The sequence below is a fragment of the Clavispora lusitaniae genome, assembly GCF_014636115.1.
Source record: "Clavispora lusitaniae strain FDAARGOS_655 chromosome Unknown tig00000223_pilon, whole genome shotgun sequence".
In the NCBI taxonomy this organism is placed as follows: Eukaryota; Fungi; Ascomycota; class Pichiomycetes; order Serinales; family Metschnikowiaceae; genus Clavispora; species Clavispora lusitaniae.
The window spans coordinates 226,287-244,537 of record NW_027093981.1 but is presented as its reverse complement, the minus strand read 5'-3'; the positions used below and the strand labels follow the sequence as shown (position 1 = coordinate 244,537).

Sequence of the window (18,251 nt, the reverse complement as noted above, 5' to 3'; positions counted from 1 at the left end):
CACGTGAAGGGCGGGTTTCCGAGGGCAACGGTCGTTTCGGCTCCGCCCGCACAGCAATGAGACATGACGCTGGCAAGAACAGAACGCTTGTTCAAGGGAGAGGAAAGTCGGCAGGGATAAAGTCGAGCTGGCGATAAATTTTACCGCAACATTCTCCATCTGGCTGTGCACGGCGGGCGCAAAAGAACAATGTGAGTCAAAATCAAAGACGGGCGGCGTGTGCACGTGACATCGCGACCCCTGTAGCAACATTTAATAATCCAGTTGCGGCCCATCGCAGAAGAACAATGTTCGCCAACTTGAAAGCTTTTATTAAACACGGGCGCCAGGCAAAGGAAACCTCACCTCATTCGCCCCATACTTCTTTCACCAGTGACATGACTTCTTCTTTGCCTTCGGGCCCTTCAACGTTGACGCCCAGAAGCTCCGTTGATGAACGGATCCAGAAAAAGGGCGCCAACGAGGAATACCACCTCCACAAAGATGCACAATTCGAGACCCCGGCCCAGCACCAGACCCAGGTCGGGACCCCGACGCAAGTCCTGAACGACAAGCAGGATCACCATCAGGGCCAGAACTACAACCACAATGCCATGCAGATTCCACAACACAAAAAGAGCGGCAGCTTCCCCAATTTGGAGCGCTACGTTGTCGAGGAGAAAATGGGCGAGGGTGCCTTTTCTGTGGTTTACAAAGCACGCGAGCGTGCTTCGGGCAAGCTGGTGGCCATCAAAGTTCTCCGCAAGTACCAGATGGACACGGCCCAGCAACATGCGGTTTTGAAGGAGGTGACCATCATGCGCCAGCTCAACCATCCGAACGTTGTGCGCTTCATCGAGTTCATTGAGAGCGAGCCTTACTACTACATTGTGCAAGAGTTGGTTTGCGGTGGCGAGATTTTCGCTGCCATTGTCAACTACACATATCTCAGCGAAAACTTGTCGCGCCATGTGATTTACCAGGTTGCCCAGGCGGTGCGGTACTTGCACGAGGAAGTTGGCATTGTCCACCGTGACATCAAGCCCGAAAACCTCTTGTTTGAGCCCATCGAGTTCCGGCCCCTGCTCAATCCGATTGCAAAGCTCCGCCGGTCGGATGACCCAAACACGAAAAAGGACGAGGGCGAGTACATTCCGGGCGTGGGCGCAGGCACTATCGGCATGGTGAAATTGGCTGACTTTGGTCTTTCCAAGCAGATATGGGAGCGCAACACAAAGACACCTTGTGGCACTGTCGGTTACACTGCTCCGGAAATTGTACGTGACGAGCGCTACTCGAAAGAAGTGGACATGTGGGCTATTGGCTGTGTTTTGTACACGCTTTTATGTGGGTTCCCACCATTTTACGACGAACGTATTGAAGCCTTGACGGAAAAAGTTGCTCGCGGCGAGTATACGTTTTTGGCGCCTTGGTGGGACGAAATCTCCAACGAGGCGAAATACTGTGTTTCGCGTCTTCTTACCGTCGACCCCAAGCAACGTTATACTATCAACGAACTTTTGGAGGACCCATGGATGCAAAAGGCTGCTGCCGGCTTCGAGCAACCCAGACCTCCTGTTCCACTCCACGCACAAGCACGTTTCGCCCGCTCTGAGGCTATGTACTCGCCTACCGCGCTGGCTCTCCGTGACGCTTTTGATATCTCCGCCGCTGTGCATCGTGCTGGAGAAGAAGGTGCATTCAAAAACAGACGCATTCTGACGGTTGCGGAGGATAGTGTTGCAGACATCAATCTGCCGTTTTCTTTGAATTTGGGCGGTGCCCTGATTCTCGGGCGCCGGAAGAAGACTGTCGCCGTTCCGAGTTAGTGCTGTCAGACGCAAATGAGTATCGTCGCTTGACTTTTAAGAGCAAGTATTGGGAGACAGCATTTACAAGAGGAACACAACGGTGTATTTGATTCTATGTTCTTTTTGGCATTTTGCCGAAGAGGGCATCGTCCTAGCTCTTATGTGATGCATGTTCGTTATCAACAATTCATATCCTCTATAGCGCCGTTCTGGAAAATCGGTTTGCATATTCGTGATTTAATGATTTATATCTGCAAATAATATCATAATGTCAACAATTTGGGTCTTCGGGTAAGAACTATAGGTTAGATAGGAAAAATATTCATGTCCATCACCGCTTTGGCTCCTACCTGTAAACTCTTGAATGTACGTCTACAACATGGGTAAATACATGAGCAATATCTACAAATTTAGTTTAAGAATAGTAGGTTTTAGGAAGCAGCGTACGTTATCTATTCAATAAAAACCTTACCAGTTCACATTACTGCAAGCTCGTTATTTTGTAGGGAGATCGTGAGGGGTCTGATGCACAAGGTATATTTATGTAGAAGTGGCGTCTGGTTGCTGAACAACTTTTTTTAAAATTACTGCGTTTTGGTTTGTCCTTTGGTACCTTTCTCTTCAGCCTATGCGAGACTTGTTATACAACATCATCAACAACGTCTATAGTTCCGCAATTCACTTCATATAGTCCTATATCTTGAATTGGCTAGATTGAAAATCAAGAAACGAAGATGCTTTTTCCGATGGTTATTATAGTCATAAAGCCCCAAAACCCCGTACCTTTAACATAAAAGGCCATCTATCTATAGCTTATGAAATTTGGTTTTTCTCCTAGGGGATTTATGTCTCATGTGAGAACGACCGGAAAAACTTTGGTGTTTACGAAAAGCCATCAAGAGATGCGAACCAAGTGAGTTTGGGATACAATTCAATAAAAGACTCAAGGATACGTGTATTCGAGTTTAGTACTTTGACAGATGAAGCACATTTCGACAAAAATAGTAACTGGAAGCGGAAAGCGAATTGTTCCATAAAAATTGTAATGCGAAGCTCAAATCATTAGATCAATGAGCGTTTTCATCGGCATCTTGCGTTCAGAGAAGACAAATAAAGTACTATTGGATTAAGGTTTAACATTTATGCAGTTTTACGTATGGCTTTGCAGTTATCGACGACTTTATCACACATGGCAAAAAAATGCGAACGCGACGAAAACAAACATTACTTCGAATCTCTACAACGGGTCAACCCAAATAGAGATTCACTTACACGAATAGAGAGAAATGTACAAAACACGAAACCTTAATTAAAATGAAATCAAGATGGAATGAATTTTGATCGAAATATCAATTAAAATGAAGGTGTGGCGACAGCATCACCATATAGTGGTAAATACAAAAACAGACGTGAAAACAACATAATGGCGAAACACTTGTAGTTAGGAAAAACAGTCACTCGCGTTCACAAAAAGGCAAATGCGAAAACACCGACATATCGAAGCCACATGTGCCTCATTGTGGAACCGTCAATGATGCTTGTTTACTGAGACCAGATCGGGCAATGTCCTAAATGAGCAGAAATTTGGAGGCAGACGGCTCCGCGTGGCACGTCTTTCCGTTTTGGGACGGTCCAATTTCTGCTCGTACACACTTCTCACCAACCTCCACAATTCCACTTGAATGTTATCGCCCAATGAATTTGTGGTGCGCCAATAAGCAGCGACATGGACGCTTCTCCCTGCAGGCCGCGCGCTATCGGCGACAGCTTCGATTTGGGCCCCATTTGGCGAAACATAAACAAATACACACATGGGCAAGCATAGCGCGCATCAAAGTGCAGTGGCGATGTGCGTGGCCTGACGTCACAAAGCCAAAAAACTGCAAATTGACCAATCACACCGCGTTCCCACACCACTATCGCCAACGAGAGTTGGAGCCGCTGCTCCTGTACACACCCTATGTTTATCTTCCAACTGCACACAAACACAAGCGCGGCTGCATCTTGGGCTAAGGTGGCCACAATAGCTTCGCACATAAATGTGCACATAAATGTCGCTCTATTCACACTTATCGCACTCTTATCAGGACTAAAACTATGAACTTACCAGACCCCACACCAGTGTCGGGGGAAATTGTTGACTTTGACTTGGACGCCATCGTTGGCGGCGCTGGCGCTGGAGCGTCACGTGCGTCCAATCCCCGTTCCAACCCCATATCTGTAGCGCCAGATGCCATCGCGTCCGCTTCAGATGAAGATGGTGGCAAAACCCGTCCCATCAATGTGATTTCACGCGTGCTTCAGTTCGAGGCTAAGAGTCCCGTTCGTCTTCGGCGCGTGGCGTTGCGCCAGTTTGTCGGCAGCTCTCTTGTGGCGCTGTCGCCACACACTTTTGACTTTTGCACCGACATGTTTGATCTCAAGGCGGGCGTGGAGGAAGGGCTTTTGCTGGTGGTGAGCCGTGCACGCGGACATGCCAAGAGCAGTATTCTTATGTCGATTCATGTTCTGGACCCGCGTCGGAGCCTCTTTTTCGACGAAATCCGCTTCTTCACCCATCGCATGAAAAAGGCTAAACAGCATTTCTCTTTGGCCCATTTGAAGTGGCTGCTTACCCTCGACAGCGCTAAAAACTCCGTCACCGCACGCTTGGCCTATGTTGTTGCCCTTACCCCACTGTTTTATCGCTACTTCTCTTCAGACGTGTCTTCTGCCCTTGTGCGTGTACTTCAACCTGAAGTAGAACCATACCCTCCAGCACTGGCAGAGCAGAAAGCCGAAGACGCTTTTGTGGAGCGTTTTGCCCAGGTGCCTGTGGACTCGCATCTTTTCTACAAAGTGATTAGTGACCACACGGCTCTCATGCCACCTGTGGAAGCTGTGGGCCACCCACATTTGCGGACGGAGTTACTTCCATTTCAGCGCAAGAGTGTCGCCTGGCTTTTGGCTTCCGAGGGCACTGAGTTCGATGCCGCAACGAAGCAGACTCGCTCTCTCCCGCTTTTGCCCAATGATGCCGTAGAAGCGCTTCGGTCGGGTCAAACAGCGTCTTCTATGGACGCAGAACAAGTGGCGACCCATGTGGCACGTGCGTTAGCCCGTTTCTGCTATGGCTGGCGCCGTGTGAATTTCCGGGGAACCGAATGTTGGCTCAACGAGCTTACGGGAAATATCTTAACCACGCCCCAAGTACACGCATTTCTTTTGGAATACATTGACGAGGGATCGACCCCACTTCCAGGACGTGGGCTCTTGTGTGAGGAAATGGGTTTAGGAAAAACTGTCGAAATCATGAGCTTGGTCCTTCTTCATCCCCGCCCTGCAGAAGACGTGGGGAAGGAAATCTCCATGCAATTGGCACAAGAGGGCGATGTGAGGGTGGTGAAGATGGCGAAAACAACAGTGATTGCGGCTCCAGACGCCATCCTCCGCCAGTGGTTTAGCGAGATCACAACCTTATGTCCTGCCATGCTGGTAACTATATACCGTGGCTTGGGCAAGTACCCGGAGCTTGGAAATGTGCCACGATACATTGCTGAGTTCTTGCTGCGCTTCGATATTGTGCTCATGAACTATGTCACCATGGCTCGTGAAATGGACTACGCCAACTACTCGTCGAGACACATCCCCACTCGCGGTGGTCGGAAACGGAATCATACAGAGAGCGCAGGCGCTCCAGAAGAGCCAAAAAGTGCCTCGGAAACTGCTGACAGCTTCAAAGCCGAGTTTTCTCTTGGAGCAGAAACCCTCAGTCACAAGAATTATGAACGGGCCGTGTTGGATGAGCTTTCGGTGCGTTTGCGCCGTGAGGACATTAAATCCATCCCACACACGCACTTTTACGAATCACCATTGATGCTTTGCCAGTGGTGGCGTGTGGTGTTGGATGAAGTGCAGATGGTGGCCCTGGGAGCTTCTCGTTCATTCAAAACGGCCGCGTTAATTCCTCGTTTTCATTCGTGGGGTGTATCGGGAACGCCTGTGCGGCTGCCGGCAGTTCTTCAATTCTTGCGGTTTCTGCCTTTTGACTATGATATTTCCAAGCATTGTTGGAAACGCTTAACGGAGCCGGAATATTCGAATGCTGATTTCGTTCGCGTATGGCTGTCGCTAGCCTTGCGTCACACAAAGGCAATGGTGTACGATGACATCAAACTTCCCCCTCAACATCGTATTCTTCTCACAATGCCTTTCACCAAAGTGGAGCAGGACAGATACGACCAGATGTTTGAATCCACAGTCGCATCAAGCGGAATTAGTGCGGACGCAATTAAAGAAAAAACTCCTTTAAAACTTTCCAGCTCTACCTGCGTTCACTTGCGGACATGGCTTGTCAAGCTTCGGCAATTGTGCGGAAACATGCAAATTGGGTATCTTAACCACATCCAGACAGCACGGGGCCGCTCGAAGAGCAAGTTTCTTCTCAACGGTATTCCCGAACTCAAAACATTAGAGAATGTACTTGATGATATGATTGATGCAGTCAAGTCTGATATCAACGACGGCGAGAAAACCGTTATCAACAAGCTTGTTGATATCGGCCTGTTCTTGGAATATGTACTCTATCCCGAAAAAGTGCTCACAATAATGGAAAGAGTGCTTTTAGAGACTACCAAATTGATTGAACGAGTATCTACCAAATGCCAGAATGATCACCAGGAGTACCAGATGATTCGGCGCAAGTTATCTGCCCTTGGAAGCTTATCCAAAAAGGATTTGAATGATGTCTCTGATGAAGAGGATCTGGACGGTGAAGAAGATCAGGCTAAGAAACCCAAATTAGAACTGGTTGAAGATGTAGATGTGCAAGCTCTCTTAGCCCGTTATGAAAAACTAAAGGAAACTGTTGCGTCGAACAAATTAAGATTGCGTGGCTGGAAAATGCTTCAACATAAATGTTTCTTCTTAATGGCTTCTGCACATTTCCAGATGTACGATCCTGAATACCAAACGAAAATCTCTGACATGCGTGTTCACGCTGAGCAAATTGCAGATGTGGAAGTCAAAGTTCAGCAAAGTGGGCATGTACAAGACGAGATGGACACAGATCAGGTCATGAAAGTTGAACCAAGCTTTGACTTATTATCCACATTCAAGCCCCAAGAAGACTGGACCGCAGAAGAGATGAAATTAGAAAGGCACAAACATCTTGAGCTGAGTCTCTATGCACTTGCAGAGGAATGTCGTAAAGATATTCTTAGCCATTCTATCAAGGAGGCTGATTCTGTCACTAATAAAAGGCTTTCAGCACGTTCTTTAATGAAAGAAGATGATTGGGTGAATGACGGAAAGACAAATTTCCCTAAATCTTCCAAGAAGCTTATTATGTCCGTACCACTTATTGACTTGTCAGGTATCACAGACTTGATTGCGGATCAGAAAGTGAAGCAGCTCGTGGTACAATTCACCAATTTAGTGGAGCAGTTCAACAGGCAAGCGAATGTGATCAACGAGAATATGGCCGAACTTCACAAAATCTTACTTGTGCCACTTACTAGTACAGAGGAATCACCAGACGGAGAAGAATTCGACAACTCCGTCCAGTATCAGGAAAGAGCATCTTGCTTGATGCTTGTGACATCTCAATTATTAAAAGACCGTTCTGCTGCAACATTCGAAACCAAAACACAGATCACAGAATTCACTAAAGAACAAGATCATGAGTTTAAAATGGAAGCTCGCAAAGTCAGCGATGGAAAGTACCTTAGAGAATTGAACAACAAAAGACTTAAGGCCAGACCTGATGGCACTGTGTCTTTGGAAGAGATTTTGCAAGATGCACGAGTATTGGAGATTGAAATTGAAGATAGCCGGAAGGCTAAGCTGCATCTTCCTATTTTCCATGAGATTTTGCTGACCATTCGAGGCATTCTTGAAAACGAAAAGACATGCCAGAGTTTACTTAGTAAGGAGCTCAGTACAAGCTTTAATGCTGTGTTCAATGCTCGTGTGGAATACTTCAAGCAACTTCAGCAGGTTTCTGATTCCGTCCAACCGAAGGCATATGGATTTACCCAAGAAGAAATGGACTCTCAAGTTATTGATAGCGAGTTGCAAAAGCTTCTTATGCTGCTCGTATTCGATAGAAATCGACTCACAAGAGCGTTCACTCGGTTGAAGTACTTGAAGACGCTTATACCAAAGACAGATGTAAAAGTAAAGCAGGAAGCTGAAGAAGTCAGTGATGAGGAGATGATGTGCATCATTTGTCAATCACCGATTATTGTTGGTTCTTTGACAGCGTGCGGTCACAGATTTTGCAAAGAGTGTCTTAATGAGTGGCTTGCAAGAAACTCAACGTGCCCCATGTGCAAATCTTACACAGACAGAGATACAGTGTATTATTTTACCCACTATAAGCATGATTTGAAAGCCCACACCGAAGAAAATAAACATACACAGACTGAGGCTCAGCACAGCGATGCTGTCCACCAAATTTACAAACAGGTGGATGCAGAAACTTTACAAGATATTCAACGGATGAAGTTGTCCAATAGTTACGGGTCGAAGGTTGACATGATTGTCAAACAAGTTTTGCATTTGCGCGGCCAGGATCCTAATGTGCAAATTGTTATTTTCAGTCAGTGGAGGGACTTGCTAGTCATTTTAGCTTCTGCATTTGACAAGGCAAAAATAACTTATGTATCGGCAAAGGGCTCACATGTGGCGGCACTGACGTCAAAACTCTCGGACCCAGTTGAAGCCTTTAAAGACCAAAACAACATCAAGACGTGTTTTCTTTTGAATGCACAGGCACAAGCCAGTGGACTCACGTTGATCAACGCAACCCATATTTTCCTCTGCGAGCCTTTAGTGAATACCCCTACAGAATTGCAAGCAATCAATCGGATCCATCGGATTGGTCAGAAGAAGGTGACTACAGTGTGGATGTTTGCAATCGAAAATACGGTGGAGGAAAACATTGTTGCATTAGGAACACGCAAAAGACAAGAGTATCTCAAGGCCAATGCACAAGAAAACCTGATCACAGTGGAAGACGAAAATAATGACGAAGGTGAAGATAATGAAAAAATAATTGAAATTAAAGAGGATGATGCGATGGACACTACTGAAATGGTAGATAAAGATTTACGGACAGCAGAATCGTTCGCATTGACAGTCTCAAACGGGCCCCGTTCATTTGTGGGCACAAGTGAGGCCGTAGATGACGGTGATTTGTGGAATGTTTTCTTCGGAGACAAGGACAGCTAGCGTTTTTAATTCGGATAGTCGAATAGACATTTTTAGAAAGCATAAAGAATGAATTGATTATAGTTTTTGACCTGGCTCATGCATGAACGAAGTAGTTGGCATTAAAGTAAGAAGCATAGAAAGTTTACACGATTATTAGAAAGTCTCAGCGTCAAGTTTGATTACTACGTGAATTGAAAATTTTCTACGAACCCGTATGTGCCTCACTAAAGATTGTCTAACAATCCGTAATCCATAAGGATGGGCTTCAACTTGGCACGAATGGCACAAAATAGGACCAGAAATCCAGTTACATTTTATATACTTGCATGGATCTGTCTGCGAGATGGAAATTCTTGAGTTTCAGTCAAAGTACAATGCGATAGGAATAAACATAAATAATATCAGCTCTTTTCATTAAAACTAAGCAATAAGACTACTATGGCAACGAGCATCCATACATACCCAGAAAGGTTACAATACACAGACGAGCCATTAAATCCAACGAACACCTTGAGAAACAGAATGCTTACACACTCGCGTCCATTCACTTTGTTTCTTCGCTAATTGAAAGGTTCAAAATTCCCCACCTTCAACACCACTTCAGCATTTTTAAATACTCAAGTACGACGCCTCATCGTAGCCCTGGTAGATTTTTGCCATCTCAGACAATTGGTGGCACTTCTCCTTGACCTCATCCACAGAGAGACCCAAGTTATCACTAATCCACGTCGCTGGAACGCCTTCTGGCATGGAAGGCGTGTTTGCTGCAATAAGAGCCATGATCTTATCCAAAACATCCAAGCCCAGACCAGCGGCCAGCGTGCCCTGCACAAACAAGCCGTTTTCAGCCTTGGGTTCAGTCTTCATCAAGCCCTGCGCCTCCAAGTGGTTGGAAATAGCATATAGCATGTGGTACAACACCTCGTTGTGGTCGGTGATCTCACGGATGGTGGCATGCTGGACGTTCTTCTTCTGGTTGAATTCCTTCAATGCGCCCGTCACGTACACGTATTTGTTCTCCAATGCCAGGAACCGCTCGGTTTCCTGAGCCGCGGTGGTGACTTTCTCGTCCACCCATCTCCTGACATCCACAGACCCTGTTCCGTCTTCAATTGTGATAGTATGGGCACTGGTGGTGTTTTCCACCTTGCGGACAACCCCGACAAACGAAACCATGTTCAAAGACACGTTATTAACCACAAACTCGCCATCGGAAACTGGCTGAGTCGCGTCGTTGATTTGCTTGATGGTCACGGGACTTAAAGTTGATCTAGTTTGCTGGGCACGCTGGGACGTGTTGTATTCGTTAAATTGAGCGTCTGTGGAAAATCCACCGTCGCCGTAGTTTCCATAACTCGTATCCATCTTAAAGAGAAGAGAAAGAAAAGACGAGTAGGAACGCGTCGCGATAATGGGCATGGTCACGTGATACCAACCCATGGCCCACCAGGCATGTAATTTCGGGTTTGTTCTAGTCCGGTGACGATTTTCTATTTTGAAACTTTCATATCATACTTTTCTCGTCTCATTTCGGAATATTTTTGTGTGTTGTTCTTACACCGTTGACGTTCGCATATTTGAGGATATTGTACTACCAAGCGAGACAGAAGAAAATGCAATGTTGACACCAAGAGAGTTGAATCTAAGAAGAATTGTATTCGAAAGTATTCTACACATTCTAGATACTACTAAAAGTGAAAACTGTTGTAGTAACTGCCTACAATTGTGCTGGCTTTGGCATAACAACTCTAAATAGATGAGATATCCTCAGCTTAAGTGGACGAGCATACATCAGATTTCCGAAGTTTGCCATCTTAGTTGATTGTGAGTTTAGTAGATTGCAACTTTGCCATATGTTCCACTGTAATGGATTGTCACAATAGTTAGCTAAAAGAACATGGCAGGTAAAGTTCAGTGTCAGAATACTATTTATGGATACTTCTGTAAACGCAAAAAAGTGCTCTATGGTTGTACGTCTTTGCATCCCTTCTTGTTTATTGATTAGAGTTTTTCGGATGTACTCTAGTCAATGCCAATTCGGCAGGTTCCTGTGCTTCCGGTTAAGCGGTATACAAATTGATAATACAGCCGATAACAATGGGATGTGGATTATTTTATGTTTCACACAATCATCTAGGTACAGAATAATTAAATTTAGCCAATCACTCCAAATTGAAAACAGGAAAGATTGACAAGTGCTGACTATCTATGCTGCAAGCTGCTAGTCTTTACGGTTGAGTGTGATTCTTCTCTTCGACATTGTTTTCGTCAACATCATTCTCATCTTACGAGTCAAGATTGAAATACTAGAATGCTCATGAAATCGGATGCATGAAGTTGTTGAGACATGTATCATTGATGGACATCTACAGATGTTTTGTTCGAAAAAAAACTGTTTTAAACTACAACAATCGGAAAATGATATCTATTTCGTCAATGCAAACTGGTAATATTAGGGTATTTTTAGATTAGTCCAAGTCGAAGGCGAACTTCGACTTCAGTCTCAATCGCTTGCCGAACTTGTAGAAAAGAACAGGCACAGGAATCAAGACGACAGAAATTAAGCCCAACAAAGTTGTGGCCCATTTGATTTTCATGTTCATGAACATCTGCTTGGCAAAAAGAGGGAAGACCGCACCGAATGCCGATCTCAAGAAGGTGTTACCAGCCAAAGCAGAGGCAGCGAAAAACAAGTAACAATCAATGATGTAGTTCAAACATGGCAAGAAAATAAGAATCAAGCCCATGCCAATAGGTGCAGTGCCAATGGTAGGAACGATCCAATGAACCTTGCTAGCATAGTTTCCGGTCCAACCTAACCAGAAAATACCAATGGCAAAAAGAATGGAACCAACAATCATAGGAGGCAATCTTTCTTCCGGAACTGGTTTACCATTGTTAGCCACCACGGCGCGGACATATCTTCTTTCCATGAAAATACTAAGGATACCACCAATAACTTCTCCAATAAGCATAGCCAAATATGGTAATTCTCCCACGCCAGAAGAGAAGTGGTATCCGCCCACGAAAATCAAAGGAATAGCGGTCAAAAATAAGTACAACAAGCCGTAGATAAACGCATTGTAAAGCGTAATTAAGAACAAGATTGGCTCAGTGAACAACATGACAATAGGTCTGGAAATGTTCTTCTCCACAATTTCTTTGATGGACAAACTGACCTGGTCATGGGCAGCGTGGATGCCCCAGTTTCCAGTTCTTCTTCTCAAGATTTCGGCCTTACGAGACAAAATCAACCCGTGGTGGGTCTCGTCCATAAAGAACACTATAGCAATAAGAGCAAGAACACCAACCATACCTGCAAAATAGGAGGTGAATCTCCAGCGCAAGTGAGAGTTCTTCACCGTGAAACCACCACAAATGGGCGCAAGCATGGGACCACCGAATAACACCATGGCGAAGTTAGTCATGGCATTACCTCTGGTTGTAGCACTAAACATATCAGCCATAGCAGCAGGAGCAGCAACAAGCGGAGCAGCACCAACAAAACCAGCGAAAAACCGGCAAATCATAATAGTTTGAATATCTTTAGCGGCACCCACCATAAAACAGAAACAGATGTAGCCAAAACACGAGGGGATAAGCACTGTTTTACGGCCGTAAAGCTCGGAAAGAGGGCCCCAAATCACAGGACCCGATGCAAAACCAAAAACGAACAACGAAGTGCCCAAAGTGGCCACAACCCAACCGATTTTGTACTCCATCATAAGTTGCTCAGCACTTTCGGAAAACATGGCGGAACCCATGGAAACCGATAATGCCGAAAGACCGACGGCACCACAGATGATGATTTTTTTCCACAATGGCCAGTTGTGTGGGAAAAGAGGGTCGTCGGGACCGTCAAAGTCCACCATGTATGGATCCTGATCTGGAAGAAGCGGAGGATACTCCTTGTCTCCTCCCATTGGCGGCAAAGGCTCGGTCGAATGAGATGCTTCTTTGTACAAATCTTCGGCACCAACCAATCTTCTGCTCAAGGTCCGCGAAATGGAAGCAGCAGATGCAAAATCGTCATTATCGTTGTCACCATTGTCTTCTGTGTCTTTGCGTGGGTTGAAAGGCTCAAGAACATGATCGTCTGTAGCTTCCATGGAACTGGCCTGCTTATATTCGTCTTGTGTCCCGTGCTCAGAACTGTCTTGAGACGAGAGATGTATAGAAGGCTCGGGCAGAGCAGGCATGTTTCCTTAAGTAAGAATGTTTGATGGGAGGGGAAAGAAACTGGGGGTAAAAATGCAAACTTTCCACATAAACGACGAAGGACCTGCAGTATTATATACTGGTTTTTTTTTTTTCCAAATGCGCATAGCTCCGCCATCGAACGGCTACTTTGGGCCCTTTACCCGGCTAGTTGATGCGTATTTCGCATTTGCCCGTTTAGTCTAATGGCCATACTGCAGAAAATGTACGAAGAATTTTTTACTTAGGCGGCAATCTTTCCATGTTTTAAGGGGGGAAAAAAGGCATTGCAATACATTAGTAGTTCCAATTGAATATGGCTAAAGCAGGCATGGAATGCGACTAGCAAATACATTAATCTTGCTTGCTCGTGACAAATGGCCTATGTTGTGATTCTTCATCTGCAGGTATCGGCAGTTACATTCGGCCGACGCGGAAATTGCGGAAAGAAAAAAAAAGAACAGAACCCTGGTGCCGCGCTTAGAAATGCGGAGTTAAAAACACATTGGGCAAAGTTGAATGACTCTTCTAAGAGGGGTTTAACCTCGGCACATAACCAACGAACACTTGTGTCAAAGGATCGCGCACTCAAGGTTATATGTTGCAGATGTCAAGCTTGAGGTATTCCTGCTGTTTTCTTCAGAAGCTTTTCTAGTACAAGTTGTTTCGTTTTAAAGCGCGATGGAACATTCCAGGCTGGGTACTGGAATCAGTGGCTACTCTAATTGCTATGCCGAAGTCCGTAGAATCTCCTCACAAAAGTCGTGTTTCGTGCGAATAGTACGCAAGTTTCTCCTTACCCTGACTCATTTATTTCTTTTGTTCATCTCTTTTGTTGCTTGTCTCACTTGGAAGGTCACATGATACGTCACAGGGATCTTTCGATGCACCTCTACTAGCAGGATTCCAACGGCGCGAACGGCTGACGTGAATGCTACTATAAATAATGGAAACAAAGCGTCCCTGGCGGAATGACACGTTTCCATTGAAAATGAAAACCCGTGTTGTGGAAATGCATATATCATGCAAAATTAATTAACATAAAATATTTCAAAAACGTATGAAAGTTGTTCACCTCGTATAAACCTAAGATATCAGAAATGGCTTAGTACATTCATACTTCGAAAACAATACGTGAGTAGGATGCCGCCTGACTTCGGACGAACTGTTTTCGTTACCTTTTGTAGCCCGTGACTGACATAGAGACATGTCAAAGCTATTCTGCGACATTTTTTCTTTCTTTTCTTTTTATGCTACTATCGTATGCAGCGACATTTCCGCTCTCCAAGTTGAAGATGAGACCAACGCGACATACTTGAATAAACCGTCAAACTAAATTAATGCATCAAAACTTCCATTTGTAAAACAAATTAAATGAAATTCAGATGATTGAAGCTTGGGAAATACCAACAACAGCTTCCGAATAGCTTTTATGAACTGTGACGTGACATTTTCATAATGAGCACGAAAGGACCTCTGCCATGAGTTTTCAAGTCCTCTTTCTCTAAGTTGCATGACTTGGCCCATTTATACCAAAAAAAAAAAAGTGAATTCAGTATGCTGTGACCTTTCTTTCTATGTCGCCTTCTTTTCTCAGTAGTATCCGCCAGTTGGCAAATGGTCGCATTTCTCGACCCTGCTGATTAAACCTACTTGAAGGACCATTGGCACGTTCAGATTTTTCACCGAATAGCGTAACTGCAAAGATTCCAGCAGAAGATTGAAAGGAAAACAAATAGTTGATCACTTGACCACTACTGAATTGCAAGAAACACGTCTTCGTACCGGATGGCTTTACATTCGCAAAACGAAAGGATCTTTGCAGCAATCATGAAGATGAATTTTATCCGTTGGTGTCATTTCTGGCGGATTTGACGCGTGTAGGTGGCGTTTATTGCCTCTTTCATCTCTATCAATACGTGCGCACGTGACCAACACTCATTTATGGTAGCCCTTCGACGATATCTGCCAAAGAAAAAAAAACATGGAGACAATGGAAGATAGCGAACTTCTTATGGTTCCACATTTGGATCCACAGCTTAAATGTGATACAAGATTTACTGGCTCCAAAATGCTACATCTGGAAACAGACACCTCGGATATAAGAAACATGTTTGAGTTGCAAGAGTTTATGGACCGCCATCACACTTCGGAAGGGAAAACGACCTTGGCTGCTTTGAAAATGATTGATTTGCAAACCTTAGACAACGACTTTGACGATTCTCCAACGGTCAAACTGCCTGCTACTTTCCTGATTGAGTATAATCCCCACGAAAAGCAAAAGCGTCTTGGAAGACCCAGAAAGCACTTGAAAGGCCGCACAATGCCTGTTCCAGACAGCTCCTCGACTGAAAATCTTGAAAAACTGACCTTGTCGATGTTTCGACTCGATGAGCGCCCGTTGGAAGGGCCAGGATCAAGAGGTGGAGACCCCACTCAACTTCGGAAAAGAAAGGGACAAGTGACGGAGTCTTCCGGTTTGAAGAAACGCAAACAGGCACTTCTAAACTTCAATAGGTCCGGCGATTCGGCCCAATTAGGACTACGAGACGGAGCCATGGATAATGAGACAGAGGAGAAAGAAAACAATGACGAAAAGGATTCAGAAAGCAATGGTAAGCAAGACACTGCAGAAGAGAGTGACAAAGCCACCGAAGATGGGCAACAAAATCGAGATCAGGGTACAGAGAATGACGGGAATGAAGGAGGAGATGATGGAAATGATAGAAACGGGCATGGTGAAGAAAATGATGAAGCAAACGGGGATGGTCAAGGTAACGACGCAAATGGAGATGACAACAATGGAGATAACAATAATGGAGACGACAAGGATAGAGATAACAAAAATGAAAAAGACAAAGACGAAAAGGATATGAATGATAATGAGAAAGAGGAGTCTGACGAACTCAAGAAAAATGGAACGACCGAAGACACTGAACCCAAAGCAGGAAAGGTGGAAACGGAAGTCGAAATAAAGCAAGAACCAGAGAAATCAACACCTAGTGGGCGAGCTAGAACAGCGGCTCGGAAGAAGGTGATGGAAGAAATGAAAGCCAAGAAAGAAGAAGCACTGAGGCTCGAGCAAGAGCAGCAAAAGAGAGAGAAAAAACCAAAAAGGTCCACACCAAAAGAAACCAAAGTCAAGAAGCTTACGCTCAACTTTAAACAGCCAGCATCTCCCACAACCATTATCCGTGACAAAAACAGAGTCACTCGCACTAACCCAGGTCCTCTAATTCCGATCCACTTTGATCTCTACGATGAAAATTTGATGTTTGCTGATATCAACAAACAAACCGCAGCCGAGAAATTGGCTTTAGGTTTTCCAGTCCACCCGTGTCCATATCTGTACGATATCATCTATATTATCTCTTATCTCACCAAATTCCGCCATATTGTTGATGTTGGGCCCGTGGGACCCGATGACATAGAAAAAGGCTTGGGTTTAGTGCATGAAGAATACCCGAAAGTGAGCCCTCTCATGGAGCTCTTGTTCCGCCGTCTTCTAGCTTTGGTTCTCAACAGAAAAAAGCCAATATTGTTGAGTATGCAACGCTCCGCGATCCAGGAACTCAGATCTCAATACATTAACCTTGGCTTGCCTGAGGAATGGAGAGATGACACTATGGCACGTGTTGTAACTAACTTGCCATGTGAGCCTGATCTTGATCATGTTGACCCTTCGAAGCCAAAAGCCACACAGTCTGAAAACTACGAGTATCTGGCTCCACTGGAAAAAATGAATCCATTTCACGAGCAAGACTTCTACGAGTATGGTCTTCAGGGGATTCTGAATGCCATCGATCGCCTCGTAGTGATTCGGTGTTTGATGGTGTGGAGCTTATCTGCCTCAAACATAGTGAAGGCGCATTTGGTGAATGTGATCAATAATCAGGATATTCCAGGAGAGAAAGATACGCACTATGGATCGAGGGCTGTGCTCAAGGGATTTGCGCAAACAGCAGACTTAAAACGAGAGATTGAGCTGAAAAAGGCAAAGAAAAAGTCTCTGAGCAAGTCTTCTACCCCGACGCCGGAATCTAAGACCATTGATCCCACCTCAGACCCAACAAAGCACCCAATGAGCCTTCGCTTGAACGAATTTTTAGTTGGAGACTGCGGTTTCCACATTGGTCGTTTCTATTTGGTTCGAATGGCGGATTCTTCAGCTGGTGGCCTAGGTTCCCTAGAGAAAATGCGCAATGTCGTGAACGACGTTGCAGGCGTGAGATCTGCCATTCCATCTACGTTTAAGTTGTATGTGGAGGACGTACATGCTGTGCTCAAAGAATCACTTCGGGTGGAAGGAGTTGAGTTTGATTCTCAGGGCAACGAAGTCCCCAGCCCAACTTCGTATGACGATGGGAAACATTGGCATGTCGTTGCATCCAACACCGAGGAACTTTCCAGGTTCTTGGATCACGTTGGAAAACGACTTGGTCTTGTTCCAGGAGAAGAGAATATTCTCACCCTGGGCAGTCTTTCTCACAAGCCTCTTTTGCACATGTACCGCTATCTCTCACACTTGTATCCTTTACTTGATGAGTATGAGAAGCTTAACATTAATGGAGCATCCGAGCTTCGTTCTTCAAGAAAAAAGAAGGTGAATTATTCTGTCGCCCAGGAGCCCACAGAGGAAGAAGAACAACCCGAGTACGTTGTAGAAGACGGCGATGACGACGATTATGACGACGGACATGAAGATTACCTGGAAGAAGAGTATTCATAATATTTCATATATAGAGCTATCCTCATGACGCTATTGCATGAGTATGTATAATAGAACAGAAAGTGATTCATATAGCTTTCATCTTGAGTGGAAGATACCAGCAGTTACAGGTATCATCATCATGAAATCGTAATTGTATTTGAATGCAGATTATTGATGTGAAAAGTGTAGTAAGGGAAATGGACGGCCGTCTAAAGCCATTGTGGTTCCTTGTCTCCAACAGAGCTTCCCTGGGATTCAAAATGAGAATAAATGCAAATGTGACCTTGACCTTTAGTATGGTACTACATACTTTACATGAGTTAGAAATTACAATATCTAGCATGGTTTGAATGGTGCTA

The 18,251-nt window shown here is 44.9% G+C and overlaps 5 protein-coding genes across 5 annotated transcripts; 3 read left to right on the top strand and 2 right to left on the bottom strand. All coding sequences in view use genetic code 12, as the record gives it.

Moving 5' to 3' along the window:
- Positions 1 to 287: 287 nt before the first annotated feature.
- On the top strand, positions 288 to 1,808 carry RCK2 (serine/threonine protein kinase; the record flags this gene model as incomplete). The annotated part of the gene is made up of 1 exon (XM_002614289.2): positions 288 to 1,808. One exon carries the CDS (start codon positions 288 to 290, stop codon positions 1,806 to 1,808), a length of 1,521 nt encoding a protein of 506 aa, XP_002614335.2.
- Positions 1,809 to 3,887: 2,079 nt separating this feature from the next.
- Positions 3,888 to 9,002, top strand: FOB63_004462 (SNF2 N-terminal domain family protein; the record flags this gene model as incomplete). Its single annotated transcript, XM_002614290.2, has 1 exon — positions 3,888 to 9,002. The coding sequence occupies one exon, from the start codon at positions 3,888 to 3,890 to the stop codon at positions 9,000 to 9,002; it is 5,115 nt and encodes a 1,704-aa protein (XP_002614336.2).
- A 591-nt stretch (positions 9,003 to 9,593) lies between these two features.
- RFA2 (Rfa2p) lies at positions 9,594 to 10,403 on the bottom strand (the record flags this gene model as incomplete). The annotated part of the gene is made up of 1 exon (XM_002614291.2): positions 9,594 to 10,403. One exon carries the CDS (start codon positions 10,401 to 10,403, stop codon positions 9,594 to 9,596), a length of 810 nt encoding a protein of 269 aa, XP_002614337.2.
- A 1,049-nt stretch (positions 10,404 to 11,452) lies between these two features.
- On the bottom strand, positions 11,453 to 13,183 carry FLU1 (Flu1p; the record flags this gene model as incomplete). Its single annotated transcript, XM_002614293.2, has 1 exon — positions 11,453 to 13,183. One exon carries the CDS (start codon positions 13,181 to 13,183, stop codon positions 11,453 to 11,455), a length of 1,731 nt encoding a protein of 576 aa, XP_002614339.2.
- A 1,982-nt stretch (positions 13,184 to 15,165) lies between these two features.
- FOB63_004459 (uncharacterized protein) lies at positions 15,166 to 17,910 on the top strand (the record flags this gene model as incomplete). The annotated part of the gene is made up of 1 exon (XM_002614294.2): positions 15,166 to 17,910. One exon carries the CDS (start codon positions 15,166 to 15,168, stop codon positions 17,908 to 17,910), a length of 2,745 nt encoding a protein of 914 aa, XP_002614340.2.
- Positions 17,911 to 18,251: the final 341 nt, after the last annotated feature.